Source organism: Panulirus ornatus, chromosome 2 (assembly GCF_036320965.1).
Source record: "Panulirus ornatus isolate Po-2019 chromosome 2, ASM3632096v1, whole genome shotgun sequence".
Taxonomy (NCBI): Eukaryota; Metazoa; Arthropoda; class Malacostraca; order Decapoda; family Palinuridae; genus Panulirus; species Panulirus ornatus.
In genome coordinates this window covers 66,302,608-66,325,747 of record NC_092225.1, presented here as the reverse complement: position 1 = coordinate 66,325,747, position 23,140 = coordinate 66,302,608, and the positions used below count along the sequence as shown (strand labels likewise).

General features: G+C 39.7%; 2 protein-coding genes across 5 annotated transcripts in view; one reads left to right on the top strand and one right to left on the bottom strand.

Moving 5' to 3' along the window:
• Positions 1–6,015: 6,015 nt before the first annotated feature.
• Positions 6,016–23,140, bottom strand: part of LOC139756855 (carbohydrate sulfotransferase 6-like) — a 229,767-nt gene continuing 212,642 nt past the window's right edge. For all 3 annotated transcript variants that reach the window (XM_071676695.1, XM_071676704.1, XM_071676687.1), the window contains exons 2-4: positions 22,103–22,233; positions 15,019–15,114; positions 6,016–10,078 (exon numbers count right to left, since the gene is read on the bottom strand). In XM_071676695.1, the coding sequence (XP_071532796.1) occupies positions 8,889–10,078; positions 15,019–15,114; positions 22,103–22,233 (1,417 nt within the window). In that variant the 3' untranslated portion in view covers positions 6,016–8,888. The remainder of the gene's footprint in view (positions 10,079–15,018; positions 15,115–22,102; positions 22,234–23,140) is intronic.
• LOC139756866 (solute carrier family 35 member G1) overlaps positions 22,281–23,140 on the top strand; it is a 268,287-nt gene continuing 267,427 nt past the window's right edge. For both annotated transcript variants that reach the window (XM_071676727.1, XM_071676718.1), the window contains exon 1: positions 22,281–22,591. The gene's annotated coding sequence lies outside the window, so the exon portion shown is untranslated. The remainder of the gene's footprint in view (positions 22,592–23,140) is intronic.

Below are 23,140 nucleotides of genomic sequence, written 5' to 3'. Positions count from 1 at the left end.
CTTTTGTTACCCCTAAAATTCCCTTCCATTTCCTTTTTCTATAATGAGACTATATAAAGAAAATGATAAAGGATAACTCTGTAAAATATATAATACCTTAAGTTACTGTTCCCAAAACCGTTTATGCTACAATCACGATTACAATTTGGTCACATGTTATATATGAAAGTTTCTGCAAGGTCTCATATGACTGACGCCAATCAAAATCACTTGCTCTCTTCACACGTACGTAGAAATCGCCAAAAGTTTCACCTTCCATCAGTCCGTAACTGAAGAGTTCGCACCAACGCAGTGCTTTAGTGCGCTGGCCCTTAATGTACTCTTGTAAGACGTCGAGCACGGCCGCCACAGACGACGCAGAGTCTCGAGAACAAACACATATGTAGCTGTATGAGCTGCTTTGGTTGTGGCAAGCTCTGTAGATCCACCATTGTAGCATAGTCCGCCCATCTCCGTCTCCTTCTCTGAAGTTCTGGCTATGTAACATCAGGTGTGAGAGATGGTGGTGGCTGAGCGGCAGCTTTAGATGGTGCAGGAGTGGCAGGGTGGCCAGGTGGCGCCGTGGGTGCAAATCCTGGGCTAACAGATGGTGCAAGAGTTGATGAAACCTGTGCCTGGGGTGGTAAGACTTGAGAGGAAAGCCTCGAGGCGAGCTGGGTCTTCTGTGGGAATGTTTAGTTCAAGAAGATGTATTATACATGGACACAACTCTTGGTGCTGCTCCCTCACGTCCCGTGACGCACCTGGTCGTCCATTAATTCCTGAATCCCTGAAATCTTGTCATTGATTCATGACGCTCCTCAGTCTGCTCCTCACCCTGGCAAAGACACATGCATGAAACAGACGCGTCTTCATTACTATTGGCTGAACATGGCACATGATGACTCTACCTACATAGACAATTGTCAAGTTTGTAACAACAATAAAGGTAGCCCCATACCACATCTTCCAGTGTTACAGTATCCACCTCCAACACGTCCATAGGAACGTGTGAGTGAGTATGGATATTGTGAGTGGATTATACACCACACACCGGTGTACCACCAGATATCTGCCAGTTATTACAGATACATTCACTCGATGCTGTGGACCCGTTCCTGTCCCGGATAAAACAGCGAGAACTGTGGCTATAGCTTTCAAAGAACGCGTTCTAGATGGACATAACACACCAAAATACCTAGTGACAGACGATGGAGGAGAGTCTAACAACGCGCTTTTGCCTGAACTCTGTGAATTGCATCACATAAGGAAATGTAACATCGTAGCCTAACACACGCCCGGCCTCTAATGGCTTGGCTGAAAGGCTTAATCGAAAGATTCTGGAACACCTGCGAGCACACATAGACTTCGCTAACTGCAACTTGGACGACTCCATATCTGACGTGCAAAGTTCTTTGAACTCGTCCTTCCACCAGTCGATAGGAGACACACCTCACTTCGCCCTTTACGGCTATGACAAAATATTCCTCTCTGAGATGTGGTCAGAAGTGAAGGTCAAAAGATATTCTGACACCGAAGACTTTACAGATTACAAATTCAAAGTGACGACAAATTCATCAAATTCTGTACTTCACAAGGCCACAGATATATACACTAGGGAATGTAACAGGTCAGCTAAGACACCACCAGACATTTTCGGAAAATTGGTTATGATTAATAATTTTGTGAGAATTAAAACTGACGTTAGATTCGTGGGTCCATACAGGGTGACACAGCATATAGCAGGACACAGGAACAAGCTCACTCATACTCACACTGGAGAAGTCAGGGAAGAACACAGGGATAACTTACTACGGTGCCAAGATCCAGCCCGACCTCCCGGGGGTTTAGATCAAGATCTTAACTCTTCCTCCTCTTCCTCCTCTCTCTTTTTACCAGCTGTTGGTTCTGTTACTATTATTCCTACACCTCCTACACTTGAGGTATCACGTCGCTATAACCTACACCTCCCACACTTGAGGTATCACGTCGCTATAACCTACGTCACTGGCACATTTAGACAGTTTATATTTAGTATTAATTTGATCTTGTGCTTACGTCATGTTGCTCCTCGTGCTTGTGGTAACGGGAAGGTTTGACCCGGTACGCCCAGGCGACCTGGTCACTCTACCACGGAATGTTTCACTCATTCGGCAGGTGTTCGTCGTGAAGATACAAACCGAACCATCACGAACATACTGGACATCCTCACGCATCTCTCGGAGCAACTGGTCTCTGCGTTAACCCAAGTACAAAATTTATCTGATCAGGTACCACCCGCTCTCCTCACTCACACTCTGGATGTGGAAACTAGACAACACACAAGTCCACCTGGAGTTTAGCCACATCAATTTCCAAAGCTGGAAAATTCAACTCCTACAGTAGACTCTTCTTCAGCTCGTAAGCTTGAGGCTCGAAGCCGGAGGAGAAGAGGTCTATTTGACGCAGTTGGAATTGTAGATAAATTCCTGTTTGGTTTAGCTACAGAAGGGGATGTAAATGATGTCCACCAGCGAGTTGATATCATGCAAGAAAGAGCTGATCATCATGAAGTTGCTGTTAACGTACACTCTCATCTATTGGCAACACATGATAAATATGTCATGAGAATTACCAGTACAGGAAATAACCTAACAGATACAGTCAACCTTTTAGCTAGTTCTGTAAATGAAATGCATTACCATATGGTAATATCGGCCCTCATTCATCAGGGCAAGTCAATTATTACAGTAATTACTTATTGATTTGGTGGTAAAACAAATTTGTTAAACAAAGGGATGGTATCTTAATCCTTGATCCCATACAGCGAGTTAGCGAGAGTTGTGGGGCTGATTAATGCAAATGTATAATGTGAAATCAGCGGTGCCTCTAAATAAGTTAGAACATTATTATAGTCTTCTTACTGCCAGAGGAGAACCAGAAATGTTAACAGTTTGTCTGCCTTTTGTAGATTCTCAGTTTTCTTTGTACTCTATAATTGCCTTCCCGAGTAAGGTAGAAAACCACATCAACAATGTAACTCATACAGTTTTAATTTCCCATAACTTCATGCCTAAAAGTACTTGATGATTTAATTTGTTATCTGACCAATACTAAGTTGACAGTGTTAAATGAGGAGAATTGTGAGTGGAATCTAATATCAGGATCAGATGTGTGGAGTCACTGCACTTTTGATAAGTATGAAGCTAGCGACATAAGAACAATGGGAGAATTAGTACATCTGTATATTCCTAAGGCAACTCCTGTCTCTTTGAGCAGGCCAAATGTATGACAGTTCAAGATGGTTTATATGTATATAACGCCCTCCTGTACCGTTACAATGTCGCAATATACTATATCAGGGATGGCACTGGGTAAAGGAGGGACCATCCGTGTGAGTCTCATCAAGTCACGATCTGTCGTCAGGTTTTCTAAGGTCAATTATTCCATCATCGCCTCTAATATGTCTCAGTTAGTTCTCCCTACTGTCCCTCCAGAACCAAAATATCCCATATTTTCCACAGATCACCATCAGGCGATCACGTCCTCTTTACTGGGAATTTCTCTAGTCGTCCTGGTAGTAATCTTTGTAGTGATCTTCGTGTGTTACTTACACGTTTCAAAACAGGTCCAGAAGAGTCTGGTTGCCAGGCCCTGCAGCAACAGTGGTTTATCCTGAGGTGATTCACAAAGCAGCTTCAACAATCAAAGTGAAGTCTGTGCGAACATACCCAAAGAAGACGAGTTGATGAAAACTTTGTAATGAGCTTATAACACTACAGCAAGATATCAATGAAATAGAATTGAATTGTAATTGTAGTTACCTTAGTAGACTAGTACATTTGTATCCTAGATGTCAACTCAGTATAGAATGTATGTATGTGTTAACTGCTTAATGCTACAGTACGGTTGGTGAAGGTCCTAAGACGTCCGGACCTGGTGGTGGTGGTGGCAGAACCCTCTGTAATGAGCACAGAACAGCGGAAGGTCTACTGGTAGTGAGTGTCAGCAAACCCGTACTCCGCCGCTGGCAAGGGGCTTGTGTTCTCACCACTTGTTTGTCAAGTTTTAAAAATATATATATATTCTTAAACATAGGCTTTAATTGCAAGCCTATGAAGATAATAGAAGACCAATGCATTAACAACCATACAGGACCAGTGACTAACAACCATACAGGACCATGAAACTCACAATCATACAGGACCAGTAAACTCACAGTCATACAGGACAGGTAAACTCACAACCATACAGAACCAGTAAACTCACATCCATACTGTACCAGTCACTAACAACCATAGGGGACAAGTAAACTCACAAACAGACAGGACAGGTAAACTCACAATTATATAAAAACAGTGAACTCACAACCATACTGGACCAGTCACTAACAACCATACAACACAAGTAAATTCACAATCATACATGACCAGTGATGTAACAACCATACATGACCAGTGAACACACAACCATATACGACCAGTAAACTCACAATCATACAGGGCCAGTAAACTCACAACCATACAGGACCCGAATCTCAACCTTACAGGACCAGTGAACTATCAACCATATATGACCAGTGAACTCACAGCCATACAAGACCAGTTCATTAACAACCATACAGGACCAGACTCTAACAACCGTACAGGACTAGTGAATTCACAACCATACACGACTAGTTAACTCACAATCATACAGGGTCAGTAAACTCACAACCGTTGAGAAATAGTGACTAGCAACCATACAGAACCAGTAAAGTCACATCCATACAGGACCAGTTCATTAATAACCATACACGACCACTGCATTAACAACCATACAGGACCAGCAAACTCACAATCATAAGGGACCAGTAAACTTACAACTATACAAGACCAGTAAACTCACAATCATATGGGATCAATGCACTAACAACCATACAGGACAAGTACGTTCACAACCATATAGGCCTAGTGCACTAACGACCATATAGGACCAGAGGACTCACAACCACACAGGACCACTGCGCTAACAACCATACATGACTAGTGCATTGAAAACTATACAGGTTCAGTGCACTAACAACCATATAGGACCAGTGCACTAACAATCATACAGGACTAATACTCTAACAACCATTAAGGATTACTGCACTAATAACCATACAGGACCAGTGCACGGACAACCAAACAATACAAATACATTAACGATTGTATAGGACCAGTGCACTGACAACCATACAGGACCAAAGAGCTAACAACCATACAGGACCAAAGAGCTAACAACCATACAGGACCAGGAAATTCAATCATTCCGGACAAGTAAACTCACAGTCACAACCATATAGAACTAGTAATCTCACAATCATACAGAACCATTGATCTCACCACGATATAAGACCAGTGAAACTCACACTCATAACGAACCACTAAACTCACAACCCTTTAGAGCCAGAAAACACAATCACAGAGGAGCAGTGAACTCACATTTATAAGACCTGCGTTGGAGGATAGAATGGTTGGGACGATCCTTGCACTGTATATAGGACTGCACACCCTCGATATTAATGCCATAAATGATGTAAGGCCGGTGCAAGGAGGACCAGGATGATGTAAGGCCGGTGCAAGGAGGACCAGGATGATGTAAGGCCGGTGCAAGGAGGACCAGGATGATGTAAGGCCGGTGCAAGGAGGACCAGGATGATGTAAGGCCGGTGCAAGGAGGACCAGGATGATGTAAGGCCGGTGCAAGGAGGACCAGGATGATGTAAGGCCGGTGCAAGGAGGACCAGGATGATGTAAGGCCGGTGCAAGGAGGACCAGGATGATGTAAGGCCGGTGCAAGGAGGACCAGGATGATGTAAGGCCGGTACAAGGAGGACCAGGATGATGTAAGGCCGGTGCAAGGAGGACCAGGATGATGTTGACTGTGCTGAATTATCCTTCACATGCTGTATCTCTCAGTACAGCATTTTAACAGCTTAAGTAGGTTAATTATTCTCATTTTAACAGCTTAAGTAGGTTGAATATTCTCATTAAAGATTGAATTAGATTATTTCCAAGGTAAAGATACAAGGAATACTTTCTTTTCTTTATTACATTTCTCACAATAGACTCAGTGTGAAGACTTGTTACATCTCACAGACTACAGTCAGGTCTTAAATTTAGATAAAATATTCATATCTATATCGTAGTAAGCAATAGACATGCACAGATTCTACAGAAAAGCAGAGATGTAAGATGGTCATTAAAACGTCTTACACATTTATACATTTCCTTTCTCGCATGTTATCTATAAAAAGGTCAGTGACTTATCGTCTATTGACTTATTGTTAAAAAGATAGTTTACATATACAAAATAAAGATATCATTCAATACAGATGATTAATAATGTATATGGTAGAGATGTCCATCAATATAGATGGTTTACATACTAGATGATAGATAAATCAATCAATAGACATATACAAAATAGGTTTGAAATATCTTAGTTATTCATACATACAAAATCTTGCTAGAAATAAACTCTCTTATGTTACCAATTATAAATGTATACAAGCCAAACACCTACATGCGTTACAGAATAAATGAAATATGTAGAATTATCACATTCTTTTTTTAACTACAGAAAACATTTGTGATACAGGTAAACTATTTACATTCCCAAGACCTCTGTGGTAATGCTGCCGTAAATGAACTTCCCTAGACCTAGTGTTGTAAGAGTATACTAGATGTTTTGATATGCTGTATGAAGTATGCTGTGTTTAGTACTAGGCTTATATTCCTTCAAACAGTAAGCTGCATTGTTTTGCCACATGACTACCATACTTTTCTATATAACCTTTCACATATTGGCACCTTCCTTCAAGCATTTATCTGACCGATTTGAATTTTCAGTTCTAGTTTTAAACCATTCCTAATAAACAATTGTTGACATTCTAATATACTTATCACCAGGCACCAACACTCCTTGTAGTTATGTTTCTTGAGAATATAGGATCTTTAACTTTTCTTCCCATGCCAAACAACGGGTGAAAATAATGACTTTCCTGGTTTTAAACTTTGTAACAAGAAGATTGAATCGAAGCTAAACTTTGTGCATCAATGTGCAGGTTAAAGAAATCATCTTGGAACGGTTATTTTCACATGGGGATTGATCAAATATAAATAAAAGACTGAAACTGTAAAAGAATAAAAGAAATTGCATCTCTCATGAACCTGAAACACTAAGATACATCTAACTTACCCCAGGCAGACTGAAACAATGGTCAGAATATTAACTGTATCTAGTGACCCGCTGGACGTTTGCACAACATGAACCTGACTTAGGCCTGGTGTTTGAAGCCTCTCTGATACTCTTCTTTAACTAAGGCACTGGAGGCAAGTGGATTCTGGGAACACTTCATCTGGACGTAGAACATCTAAACGTCAGCCGAAGTAACTCATAAGAGAAAATATACGTCAGTATGGATCAGATTCCTCCTGAGTAAGAAATGGTCGTCATCCAAGCGCTAACTCATCCAACACTGACCCACTACTGTTAACCACTTCTCAACACGTGAGTAAATCAAGGGAATATCAACATGTGAAAGATAATGTAAGCTGCACAATGAAAATGATGCTATATGAAGAAAAAGAAGAAAGATAAATATCAATAATATACACAAGCTAACTATATATATTTCTCTGCACACTCATTTGTTGATTAGTGCTAATTGATCACTGCCCTATCAAAGCTGACCCATCTGTTGGCTCTGGCGTATAATACACAAAGATTTTTAAGACACCCCTTCATTCAGATATACAATGTATGTATCTGTGTATTACATTGATTCAGAACAGAGAATAAAGCCAGGAGTTTATGATTACTAATAATACAAAAGATTTTCTGTCTCTCAATACACTATGTCAATAAGTAAAGTTGCCAATATACATGTATGTGAGTTTCGCATCTATGACCGTATCATGACATACACAACACAAGGAGATCTTTGAAACAGAATGACTTCAGTATCTCATGTCTCGTAAACCTGTCATATGGTCAAACGACACAACAGTTCTCTCAGGACCATCAGACTTAGACGTGTTTGCAGCAAAAGCAGCTGAAAGTAGTTGGTTCTTCCTACAACTCTCAGATGGTCAGCAGTGACAGACCTCACTGCCACTATCACTGCAGATAAACAAATACACATATGCATGCTGAGACAAGCCCATACGGGCCTCACTCGAGTGTCTTTATTCATTCATGTCGTACCAGGGTAAGAAACCAGTCTTCCCGTGATTGCTGTTGCCCTCAGAGACTAACGCTCTTGTGTTCGGTTTGAGAACTAAGCAGGAAGACTGGTAAATACTCCTTCTGTCGTTTTGTGGACGTAGGTCTCAGAACAGGACGGGTTACGAACTCATATCCGAAGCTGTCTTATGAGTTCTGGGGGGTTTAGGGAGCAAACCGTACCCGTGAATCCTCTTGTTGACTCTCATTGATATAGGAGCTTAACAAGGAGAATTAGAACGAGTTTCCTGGGGAGCCAAGTGGGTTTAGATTTCGTGCAGCGGACGGTCATATTTCCTTTCCTATCTGACTGATGACGATACGATGCACAAATATGTCAGAAAAGTCATGTATCTTTACAGCAAAGATCATCACTTAGCCATCATAAACACACATCAAGGTCATTCCAGGAGCCATATCAAACGTCTCACACAATCACCACTAAAGTTCTCATTTACCACAAGACAGTATAGAACACATAACCCCTTGTCCACATAGCAGGATAAACAACACCCTAACGATGATGGCCCGACGTCTCCAACTGCTACAATGACCCTGAGAAGTCTGACGTCTGGGACCAAGGTCGGTATATCAGATTACATATCCTGTCAGGAAACCCAAGAAAACCATGTGTCATCATCATCAGCAGACGTCCAACTGACGGTGCGCGTCCTTGACCCTCACTGACCCACGATCTCGTACTCCAAGGTCTTCAGGACCGACTCGCAGGCGTTCTGAATGGTGTGGATCTCCTGGAGGGGCAGCTGTTTTTTCCACATACTCACACGGTCCGACGACTTCCTCCTAGTACTCCACGGGTTGTTTACGTCCTCCTGCGTGTGTTCCTCCACATAGCGGGCGAGTTTTGGCGAGTACTCCATTCCTATGAAGTCCATCAGACGGCGGATCTCGTCGTGTGGCTTGCTGGCCAAGTCTTCGTACTTGATCATTGTGAATCGTTCAGGGTAGATTTGGCGGAGAGCCGTGGCTACCTTCAGGTCGCCCTGCAAGTCAGAGCAGAGGACCTCGGGAGACGAGCAGTCCGGCTTGTCTGAGCACCAGGACACTGAGTTGTAGCGGGAGCTCATGGTGGCTCGCGGATCACGCACCAGGAAAACGACTTTAACGTTCATCTTCTCATCGTTGAGGAACAGCTGCGTCAGATTGAGTCGCAGCCGCACTGTCTTGACAAGTTGGATGGGGAACATCTGGCATGCCCGAGAGAGGAAGGTAGCGTTGTAGCAGGTGTTAACATTTGGGCCACGGTGACAGGAGTCCCACACGACCATATTGTGGCCTAACATGTCCTCTGGGTGAGAGCGAGTGTAGTTCAGATACTCCTCTTGACCGGCGAACTGACAGTCTAGGAGTCGATGCAGCAGCTGTTGTGCCTGGAAGGCATCTCGACCCGAGCGAACCTGTCGCACCCCTCGAGGACTGAAGGGTTCGTAGTGGTGGAAAACGGCGGGATGGTTGGCCAGGACCTGGCCCAGGAATGTGGACCCAGAGCGCCAGGTTGTGACCAGCAACACTCGCAAGGGCGCCTCACCAGGGGACCACAGCCTTAAGGACTTGCTCTTGAGTTCCTTGCGATCTGCCTCCACCGTCCGCTTGACCAGATCCAGCGTCTTCTGCACCTCTGTCGAGTTAGCGGGTCGGCCGTGCGCCTTCTGAAGCTTCCTAACCCGCTCAATGTCTTCTGCCAAGATGTTGCGATCCATCGGGATATTGAGGATGGGGCGCATCTTCCTGCCTGGAGCTGGTCTGGAGCGGGCCAACATGTCCTGCACCGGAGACACGGGATTTACGCCTCCTGCCGCCGCAATTTCCTCAGCAAACTTCTGTCCACCCCGCCAGTCCGCACCGCTACCTGTTGATGAAGAGATATGTTCACTTGAGACTCTTGAAAGCCACAGTCCGACCTTCACTGGGAAACAGTCAGTCTCCTCTCGTCCTACTCGTACACATGCCTTACATCCTTGATAAAGACTTTTCTTCAAAGCAGACACCTGATCCACGCATCCTCTACCACTTCTGAAACCACACTGCGCCTCCCCAATCTGACGCTCTATACATGCCTTCCCCCTCTCAGTCAATACCCTCCCATTCAATTTCCCAGAAAACTCAACAAACTTATGCCTTTGTAGTTTGAACACTCACCTTTATCCCATTTGCCTTTGTACAGTGACACTATACATGCATTCCGCCAATCCTCAGGCACTTCACCATGATCCATACATACAATGAAAATCCTTACCAACTAATCAACAATATAGTCACCCCATTCTTAATAGATTCAACTGAAATACCATCCAAACCTGTCACCTTGATGGATACCATCTTCCACAAGGCTTTCACAACCCCTTCCCTCCTAACCAAACCATTTTTCCTGATTCTCTCACTTCGTACACCACCCCAGCCAAAACACCGTACATCTGCCACTCTATCATTAAACACTTTAAAAAATATTTCTAAATATTCACTATATCTCCTTTTCACTTCATCACTACCTGTTATCACCTCCCTCCTTGCCCCCTTCGCCAATGTTCCCATTTGTTGTCTTGTCTTTCGCACGTTATTTACCTCCTTCCAAAACATCTTTTTATTCTTCCTAAAATTTAATGATACTCTCACCCGAACTCTCATTTGCCCTCTTTTACAACCCTTGCACCTTCCTCTTGACCTCTTGCTGCTTTCTTTTATGCATCTCCCTGACATTTGCACGCCTTCCTTGTAAGTATCGGCCAAACGCCTCTCTTTTCTCTTTCACAAACAACTTAGCTTCCTCATCCCACCTTTCACAAACGTTTCTAATTTGTCCACCTCCCACCTTTCTCATGCCACATGCATCTTTTGCAAATGCCATCATAGCTTTCCTAATTACATCTCATTCTCACCCACTCCCCATCACGTCATTTGCTCTCATCTTTTTCCATTCTGCGCTCAGTCTTTCCTGGTACTTCCTCACACAAGTCGCCTTCCTAAGCTCACTTACTCTCACCACTCTCTTCACCCCAACATTCTCTCTTCTTTTCTGAAAACCTCTACAAATCTTCACCTTCGCCTCCACAAGATATTGATCAGACATTCCCCAGTTGCCCCCATCAGCACATTGTTATCATTATCATTAATATTATTATTATCATATTATCATTATCATGTTATTATTATCATTATTATTATCATCATTATTATCATATTATCATTATCATGTTATTATTATTATCATTATTATTATTATCATTATTATTATTATTATTATTATTATTATTATTATCATTACTATTATTACTATTATCATTGTTATTATTATCATCATAAATATTACTATTATTATTATCATTATTATTATTGTTATCATCATTATTATTATTATTATTATTATTATTATTATTATTATTATTATTATTATTATTATTATTATTATTATTATTACTATTATTATTATTATTATTATCATTATTATTATTATCATTATTATTATTATTATCATTATTACTATTATCATTACTATTATCATTATTTTCATTATCATTATTATTATTATTATTATTACTATTATTATTATTATTATTATTATTATTATTATCATTTTTATTATTATTATTATTATTATTATTATTATTATTATTATTATTATTATTATTATTATCATCATTACCATTATCATCATTATCATTATCATTATTGTTATTATCATTGCCATGATTATAATTATCAATATTATCATTATCAATATTTACTTTTTTATATCTATCATACTTTGTCGCTGTTTCCCGCGTTAGCGAGGTAGAGCAAGGAAACAGACGAAAGAATGGCCCAACCTACCCACATACACATGTATATACGTAAACGCCACCACACGCACATATACATACCTATACATTTCAACGTATACATACATATACATACACAGACATATACATATATACACGTGTACATATTCATACAGGCTAAATTCATCCATTCATACCACCACCCCGCCACACATGAAATGGCAACCCCCTCCTCCCCCCGCGTGCGTGCGAGGTAGCGCTAGGAAAAGACACCAAAGACAACATACGTTCACACTCAGTCTCTAGCTGTCATGTGTAATGCACCGAAACCACAGCTCCCTTTTCACATCCAGGCCCCACAAAACTTTCCATGGTTTACACCAGACACTTCACATGCCTTGGTTCAATCCATTGACAGCACGTCGACCCCAGTATACCACATCATTCCAATTCACTCTGTTCCTTGCACGCATTTCACCCTACTGTATGTTCAGACCCAGATCGCTCAAAATCTTTTTCACTCTATCCTTCCACCTCCAATTTGTTCTCCAACTTCTCCTCGTTCCCTCCACAGCTGACACATGTATCCTCTCTGTCAATCTTTCCTCACTCATTCTCTCCATGTGACCAAACCATTTCAATACACCCTCCTCTTCTCTCTCAACCACACTCTTTTCATTACCACACATCTCTCTTACCCTTTCATTACTTACTCGATCAAACCACCTCATACTGCATATTGTCCTCAAACATCTCATTTCCAACACATACACCCTCCTCCGTACAACCCTATCTACAGCCCATACCTCACAACCGTATGATATTGTTGGAACCACTATTCCTTCAAACACACCCATTTTTGCTCTCCGAGATAACGTTCTTGCTTTCCACACATTCTTCAACGCTCCCAGAATCTTCGCCACCTCCCCCACCCTGTGACTCACTTCCGCTTCCATGATTCCATCCGCTGCCAAATCCACTCCCATATATCTAAAACACTTCACTTCCTCCAGTTTTTCTCCTTTCAAACTTACCTCCCAATTGACTTGTCCCTCAACCCTACTGAACCTAATAACCTTGATCTTATTTACAATTACTCTCAGCTTTCTTCTTTTCACACACTTTACCAAACTTAGTCACCAACTTCTGCAGTTTCTCACCCGAAGCAGCTATCAACGCTGTATCATCAGCGAACAACAACTGACTCACTTCCCAGGCTCTCTCATACGCAACAGACTGCATACTTGCCATCCTCTCCAAAACTCTTGCATACACCTCCCTAACAATCACATCCATAAACAAGTTAAACAACCTTGAGACATCACGCCACAAACCGACATTCACTGAGAACCAATCACTTTCCTCTCTTCCTACTCGTACACATGCCTTACATCCTCAATAAAAACTTTTCACTGCTTCTAACAATTTGCCACCCACACCATATATTCTTAATACCTTCCACAGAGCATCTCTATCAACTTTATCATATTTCTTCTCCAGATCCATAAATGATACATACAAATCCATCTGTTTTTTCTAAGTATTTCTCACATACATTCTTCAAAGCAAACACCTGATCCACACATCCTCTACCACTTCTGAAACCACACTGCTCTTCCCCAATCTGATGCTCTGTACATGCCTTTACCCTCTCAATCAATACCCTCCCATTTAATTTCCCAGAAATAATCAGTAAACTTATACCTCTGTTATTTGAACACTCACCTTTATCCCCTTTGCCTTTATCATTATTATTATTATTATCATTATTATTATCATTATTATCATTATCATTATTATTATTATTATTATTATCATTACTATTATTATCATTATTATTATCATTATTATTATTATTATTACATTACCATTGTTATCATTAATCATTATTATTATTATCATAATCATTATAATTATTATTATCATTATCATTATTATTATTACATTACCATTGTTATCATTAATCATTATCATTATTATCATAATCATCATAATCATTATTATTTTCATCATTGTTATTATTATTATTATTATTATTATTATTATTATTATTATTATTATTATTATTATTATTATTATTATTATTATTATTATTATTATTATTATTATTATTATTATTATTATCATTATTATTATTATTATGTTCATTATTATTATTATTATTATTATCATTATTATTATTATTATTATTATTATTATTATTATTATTATTATTATTATTATTATTATTATTATTGTCATTATAATTATTATGATTATTATTATTATTACTATAATTATGATTATTATTATTATTATTATTATTATTATTATTATTATTATTATTATTATTATTATTATTACTATTATTATTATTATTATTATTATTATTATTATTATCATTATTATTATTATTATTATTATTATTACCAATATTATTATTGTTATCATTAATCATTCTTATCATAATAATAATAATTATTATTATCACTTATCCCTGGGGATAGGGGATTAAGAATACTTCCCACGTATTCCCTGCGTGTCGTAGAAGGCGACTAAAAGGGGAGGGAGCGGGGGGCTGGAAATCCTCCCCTCTCGTTTTTTTTTTTTAATTTTCCAAAAGAAGGAACAGAGGGGGCCAGGTGAGGATATTCCAAAAAAGGCCCAGTCCTCTGTTCTTAACGCTACCTCGCTAACGCGGGAAATGGCGAATAGTTTGAAAAAAAAAAAAATTGTTATCACTATTATCATCATTATTATTATCTTTATTATTATTATTATTATGATTATTATTATTATTATTATTATTATTATTATCATTATTATTATTATTATTATTATCATTGCTAATATTGTTGTTGTTGTTATTATCATGTAGGGACTTTATGCAGGGACTTTATGTAGGGCTTACCTTCACCAGCATCTACCGTATTGTATGAAGACCCTCCCCAGCACCTACCAGAGGGTATGAAGACCCTCCCCAGCACCTACCAGAGGGTATGAAGACCCTCCCCAACACCTACCAGAGGGTATGAAGACCCTCCCCAGCACCTACCAGAGGGTATGAAGACCTTGCCGTCCTGGCTCTTCATAACGAGGTCTGCGCCGCTGGTGTGGACGCCTGGCTCCTGCTGGTTCACGGCAGATGACTCTGGAAGGTATTAAGGTTACCTGAGACCGATGTGTATATAAACACACATATATCAACGTTATTATAAGTTGCTTAAACAATACATATATATATATATATATATATATATATATATATATATATATATATATATATATATATATATATATATATATATATATATATATATATATATATATATGTGTGTGTGTGTGTGTGTGTGTGTGTGTGTGTGTGGTAATAAAAAGACAACAAAGGCCACATTCGTTCGCACTCAGTCTCTAGCTGTCATGTGTAATGCACAGTTCCCTCTCCACATCCAGGCACCACAAAACTTCCCATGGTTTACCCCAGACACTTCATATGCCCTGGTTCAATCCATTGACAGCACGTCGTCCCCGGTATACCACATCGTATCAATTCACTCTATTCCATGGACGCCTTTCACCCTCCTGTATGTTCAGGCCCCTATCGCTTGAAATCTTTTTCACTCCATTCTTCCAACTCAAATTTGGTCTCCCACTTTTCCTCATTCCCTACACCTTTGACATATACACCCTCTTTGTCAATCTTTTCTCATTTTCTCTCCATGTGGCCAAACCATTTCAATACACCCTCTTCTACTCTCTCAACCACATTCTTTTTATGACCACACATCTCTCTTACCCTTTCATTATTTACTCGACCCAACCAATTCACACCACATATTGTCCTCAAACTACTCATTTCCAATACATCCACTCTCCTCCGCACAACTCTACATATAGCCCACGCCTCGCAATAATATAACATTGTTGGAACCACTATTCCTTCAAACATACCCATTTTTGCTCTCCGAGATAATGTTCTCGCCTTCCACACATCCTTCAATGATACCAGAACCTTCGCCCCTTCACCATCCCTGTGACTCACTTCCGCTTACATGATTCCATCCGCTGCTAGGTCCACTCCAAGATATCTAAAACACTTCACTTCCTCCAGTTTTTCTCCATTCAAACTTACCTCCCAATTAATTTGTTCCTCAACCCTACTGTACCTAATAACCTTGCTCTTATTCACATTTGCTCTAAGCTTTCTTCTTTCACACACTTTACCAGAATCAGTCACCAACTTCTACAGTTTCTCACCCGAATCAGCCACCAGCGCTGTATCATCAGCGAACAACAACGGACTCACTTCTCAAGCTCTCTCATCGACAACAGACTGCATACTTCCCCCTCTCTGCAAAATTCTTGCATTCACTTCCCTAACAACCCTATCCATAAACAAATTAAACAACCATGGAAACATCAGGCACCCCTGTCATAAACCGACCTTCACTGAGAACCAATCACTTTCTTCTCATCCTACTCTTACACATACCTTACATCCTTGGTAAAAACTTTTCACTGCCTCTTGTAGCTTACCTCCCATACCATATACTCTTAATACCTTCCACAAGCATCTCCATCTACCCTATCATATGCCTTCTCTAGATCATTAAATGCTACATACAAATCCATTGGTTTTTCTAAGTATTTCTTGCATACATTCTTCAAAGCAAACACTTGATCCACACATCCTCAACTACTTCTGAAACTATATTGCTCTTCCCCATTCTTATGCTCTGTCCATGCCTTTACCCTCTCAATCAATACACTCCCATATAGTTTCCAAGGATTACTCAAGAAACTTATGCCTCTGTAGTTTGAACACTCACCTTTATCTCCTTTGCCTTTTTACAATGGCACTATGCATACATTCCGCCAATCCTCAGGCACTTCACCTTGAACCATACATACACTGAATATCCTTATCAACCAGTCAACAGCACAGTCATCCCATTGCTTAATAAATTCCACTGCAATACCATCCAAACCCGTTGCCTTGCCAGCTTTCATCTTCGTAAAGCTTTTACTACCTCTTCTCTGTTTACCAAATCATTCTCCCTAACCCTCTCACTTCGCACACCACCTCAACCAAAACGCCCTATATCTGCCACTCTATCATCAAACACATTCAACAAACCTTCAAAATACTCACTCCATCTCCTTCTCACATCACCACTACTTGTCATCACCTCCCCACTAGCCCCCTTCACCGATGTTCCCATTTGTTATATATATATATATATATATATATATATATATATATATATATGTGTGTGTGTGTGTGTGTGTGTGTGTGTGTGTGTGTGTGTGTGTGTGTGTGAGTGGATGTATCTTTCTTAGTCTGTTTTCCGGCGCTATCATGCTAAGGCGGAAAACGGCCATCAAGTATGAAAATATTGACAGGTATGATAATGATAATAAGCAGCTTAAGTTACTTGTTTAATTTCTAACCTTAAAAGTGAGTCTAAAATGGTATCTAAGTTCATTTTTAGCCAATCTGAATATCATATGTATCTTTCCAGTAAGATCCTTTTTATGTTGAAGGCTCCAATCACGGACAAACGTCCAAATGAAGGCCAGGCCTTAATTGAAATAGAAAATTTTACAAGGGAAATAGAAAAGACAAGGGGAATCATATACGAATTTTGGAGAAAGTGAAAAATCTGTTTTTTGAAATGTGCCAAGTCATAGTTATTGGGAAAAACATGAGAAAGTAGAGAGTTGCAAAACCTTAACGTGCAGGGAAAGAAGTAGGTATCACAACGGCCCACCCATGAGTTGCCAATGGCCATACAATAATCATGTGACGCAGAAGCTTGCCGAGTACTGCATGGTGTAGCAAGTAGTGGGGGAACACAAGCAGCCAGCTCTCAGAGGCAAATACCAAAATAATACCTATAGAAGAAAGTGAACCAACATTGCGGCATAGGGCAATAGGGTCAAGTTCCAAACTTTGGTTAAGCAGGAAGAGTTTATAAGTATGACAGCTTTCGACTCCACTCCGTCAAGTAAGGATACAGAGCTAGAACCACCCCAGATGTGAGAGTAGTACTCCATACAAGAACGAATCAATCCTTTGTAAAAACAGAAGAAAAGGAATTTCATCACCTGAACAGAACACAGTGTCTTAAAGACAGATTTTGCTACTATTCCCGTGATGTGGGGTTTCCAAGAAAAAGTGGATGTTACCGTAATACCAAGTATGTTCACTGAGTCAAGTGGTGGAATTACAAAACCGTCAAAGGAAAGACGAGAGTTGTGAGGAGTATTCGAAACAGAAATGGGTAGAAATTGGGTTTCGGAAGCATTAAACTTAACTAGATTTTGTGTACCCCACTGAGATATCTTGTCCAAATCTGGGTTTATTGAGGAAGCTGTGTCAAGACGAGATGCAGACCGAGTGAAAGAAGAGGGAGCAGAACTGAAGGATGTGGATGAATGTAGTGTTGAGTCGTCAGCGTATGAGTGTTCTGGATTATTTGTGGAGGAGAGGAAATCATTGAAGAAAAGGAGAAAAAGTGTAGGGGACAGGACAGAACCTTGAGGAACACCGCTGTTGATGGAGAAAATGGAGAAGGCTGATCCATCAACAACTGCATATATATAGATCGGCCGGAGAGGATGTTAGATATGAAGGAACAAAGTGAGGGAGGGAAGCCAAAAGAGGGAAGCTTAGAGATAAGACCCCGATGCCACACCCTGTCAAGATCCTTAGATATGTCAAGGGCAACTACATATGACTCCCCAAAATCTTTCAAGGATGATGACCAGACATTAGTGAGATAAGAAAGAATAACGCCATACTGGTGATCCGGGAGAAGACTGTGATTTTCGAGGTGTTTAAGGATATGGGAATTAAGGAAAGATTCAAAGACTTTGGAAATGGTAGATGTCAAAGCAATAGGACGACAGTTGAGAGGTTAGAATGATCACCTTCTTTAGGGATGGGACATTACAGAACGCTTTCTCTCATGGTCCTGGGAGAGTTGCTTTTATTCTGTTTCTAGTATACTCTCGTCATCACAATAATATAATTTGACACAAACACGTCCCAGGAGAGATTTGTCATATGGAGGAAGAACTACTGTTATAAGGAAACCAGCAGAAGTGTTGCATGTAACACTTGTTGTACAACCTTCATTCCAGAGGTTGACAGCAACATAAGAATGGCTGGAAATACTGTGTGGGAAATTTGTGTAAAGTTCCGTGGTTAAGGGTGAAATATCTTCAGGTTTTGAGACAGGTTAAGTTAAACGCTAAGTTACAGGGTAAGTTGCAGGTTAAGTTACATGTTAAGTTACAGAGTAAGTTGTGGGTTGTTACAAGTTCGGTTACAGTTGAAGTTACAGATTTTACATAAACATTAGAGGCATAACTTAAACAAGGTCCAATCCAGCCATATGGTCTTCTGCCATTCACTTCACTACATGTTGAGGGTGCAGCTACTACAAGCAGTTGATGTTTCACGACGTCTTGGGTGAAGCAGGCTGGTGGGACTGAGCCAACCACGAGCGTCTGACGACAAAGCTACTCAGACCAAACACAAACCAAATGAAACTACAATATTCACACGTCATTACACTTCCTGGTAGATTATTCACACTGTCATTACACTTCCTGGTAGAATATTCACACGTCATTTCACTTCCTGGTAGAATATTCACAAGTCATTACACTTCCAGGTAGAATACTCACATGTCATCACACTTCTTGGTAGAATATTCACACGTCATTACACTTCCTGGTAGAATATTCACACGTTATTACACTTCCTGGTAGAATACTCACACGTCATCACACTTCTTGGTAGAATATTCAAGCGCCATTACACTTCCTGGGAATATTCACACGTTATTACCCTGGTAGAATACTCACACATCATCACACTTCTTGGTAGAATATTCACACGTCATCACACTTCCTGGTAGAATATTCACACGGCATTACACCTGGTAGAATATTCACAAGTCATTACACTTCCTGGTAGAATTTTGACGTCATTACACTTCCTGGTAGAATAGTCACACATCATTACACTTCCTGGTAGAATATTCACAAGTCATTACACTTCCTGGTAGAATATTCACACGTCATTACACTTCCTGGTAGAATATTCACACGTCTTTACACTTCCTGGTAGAATATTCACACTTCATTACACTTCCTGGTAGAATATTCACACGTTATTACACTTCCTGGTAGAATATCCACACTTCAGTACACTTCCTGGTAGAATATTCGCACTTCATTACACTTCCTGGTAGAATATTTACACGTAATTACACTTCCTGGTAGAATATTCACACGTCATTACACTTCCTGGTAGAATATTTACCGTCATTACACTTCCTGGTAGAATATTCGCACTTCATTACACTTCCTGGTAGAATATTTACACGTCATTACATTTCCTGGTAGAATATTCGCACTTCATTACACTTCCTGGTAGAATATTTACGTCATTACACTTCCTGGTAGAATATTCGCACTTCATTACACTTCCTGGTAGAATATTTACACGTCATTACACTTCCTGGTAGAATATTTACACGTCATTACACTTCCTGGTAGAATATTTACACGTCATACACTTCCTGGTAGAATATTTACACGTCATTACACTTCCTGGTTGAATATTTACACGTCATTACACTTCCTGGTAGAATATTTACACGTCATTACACTTCCTGGTAGAATATTTACACGTCATTACACTTCCTGGTAGAATATTTACACATTACACTTCCTGGTAGAATATTTACACGTCATTACACTTCCTGGTAGAATATTTACACGTCATTACACTTCCTGGTAAGATCGAGATAATGAAATGACGGAAACGTAAACCTTCTCGTTCTGCTCCTCACTTATTTATCACTATAAATAATAAATCGTCTGGTTCTCATATCTTCATGAATAATAAATCGTCTGGTTCTCACACATTCATGAATAATAAATCGTCTGGTTCTCACATATTCATGAATAATAAATCGTCTGGTTCTCACATATTCATGAATAATAAATCGTCTGGTTCTCACATATTCATGAATAATAAATCGTCTGGTTCTCACATATTCATGAATAATAAATCGTCTGGTTCTCACATATTCATGAATAATAAATCGTCTGGTTCTCACATATTCATGAATAATAAATCGTCTGGTTCTCACATATTCATGAATAATAAATCGTCTGGTTCTCACATATTCATGAATAATAAATCGTCTGGTTCTCACACATTCATGAATAATAAATCGTCTGGTTCTCACATATTCATGAATGATAAATCGTCTGGTTCTCACATATTCATGAATAATAAATCGTCTGGTTCTCACATCTTCATGAATAATAAATCGTCTGGTTCTCACATATTCATGAATGATAAATCGTCTGGTTCTCACATATTCATGAATGATAAATCGTCTGGTTCTCACATATTCATGAATAATAAATCGTCTGGTTCTCACATATTCATGAATAATAAATCGTCTGGTTCTCACATCTTCATGAATGATAAATCGTCTGGTTCTCACATATTCATGAATAATAAATCGTCTGGTTCTCACATATTCATGAATAATAAATCGTCTGGTTCTCACATATTCATGAATAATAAATCGTCTGGTTCTCATGTATTTCAGTACATTGGATGAGCTTCAGTCGATCATCGGGACCGTGAGCCACGTAGCCACTGTGTGGTCAACTATCTGGACATAAGATGATAACCTAACCTGCTTAGGATCAGCTTATACTTAGTAATGATAACACCATAAATGGATAATGATAATGAAATGATAACACCACAAACGGATAATGATAATGAAATGATAACACCATAAACGGATAATGGTAATTAAATGAAAACACCATAAACAGAAATGATAATTACATGACAACAACCTAAACGGATAATGAATGGTAATGAAATTCTATCGCCATAAACGGATAATGATAATCACATAACACATAAACGGATTAAAATAGTAATGAAATAACACCATACTCGACTGATGATATTAATGATATAATAACACAATAAACGGCTAATAATAATGAAATGATAACGCCATAAACGGCTGATAATAATGAAATGGTAACGCCATAAACTGCTAATAATAAGGTACTAGTTGGTAACTTACCGCCTATGACATTCTCCGTGACAGGATGTTCGGCCAGCCTGGCCAGATGAAAAATCGCGACGAGGGCAAGTGCGGACACAACGGCGATAGCGGCGGTGCGCACTGTCTGCCGGGTCCGCGGCGCCAGAGAACTGTAAGAGAAAATGGTACAATAACCAATCATAGAAAACGAAACTTTTCATATGGGTAACTAAAGTTATCAACACCACAATAATTCTGACAGGACTTATTTTCCATTTTGTTTTAATATCTTCTTGTTTGATATATAAGATTTGTGTCTTCATACAAATTGTGTTGTACATTTGACACAGATTATATCATGATATATAATGAGACAATGAAACTTGTTAGTGGTTTGAACAGAAGGGTAGACGTCACGTGACCAAACAGCTGATCTGGGCCAGCAGACGACACAGTATAAGGTTGATAAGAGTTGGAGTGTGTGTGTACCGATATTACCTGGGTGGCCCTTTCCTTTCTTCTCTCATGGTAAGTATTGAATTACTACCCCTCATTATCAAATGAAATAGACTCATAAATCCCTGTTGATTATGAGGCGTCGTACTGTCTCCTAAGCGATGAAATAAGGCTGAAGAATGAGTTGTTCAGGGCGTGTGAGGCGAACTCTTGTCTGTAGGAGGGTGGCCCTTCCTGCCCATGTATATTACAAAGACACCTGGCCTGCCTAATGCACCGGCACCACTTACATGTATCATTCAGAACAACAGACGCAGTAGTCACGTGTTTGTCTGTCCCTACGTACGTAGGTTGTTATTATACTGTCCACTTACTGTTATGATCCCATGATGTGGACGACCATGCCAAGTGCTGTTCATGACGCAATACATTACCCCCATGCATGAACAGGTCAACCCATGACGTCCACTGTACAAGTGTTGAACATGTTTACATGTAGGTGTTACAGTGGCCAGGGTCTTAGTGTTATGAGTTAAGAATGAGCAAAATATGTAAGTGTTATATATTGTTAATCGATATGTGAAGCTGAGTGCATGACACGTACTTGGTCTCTCTCTCTCT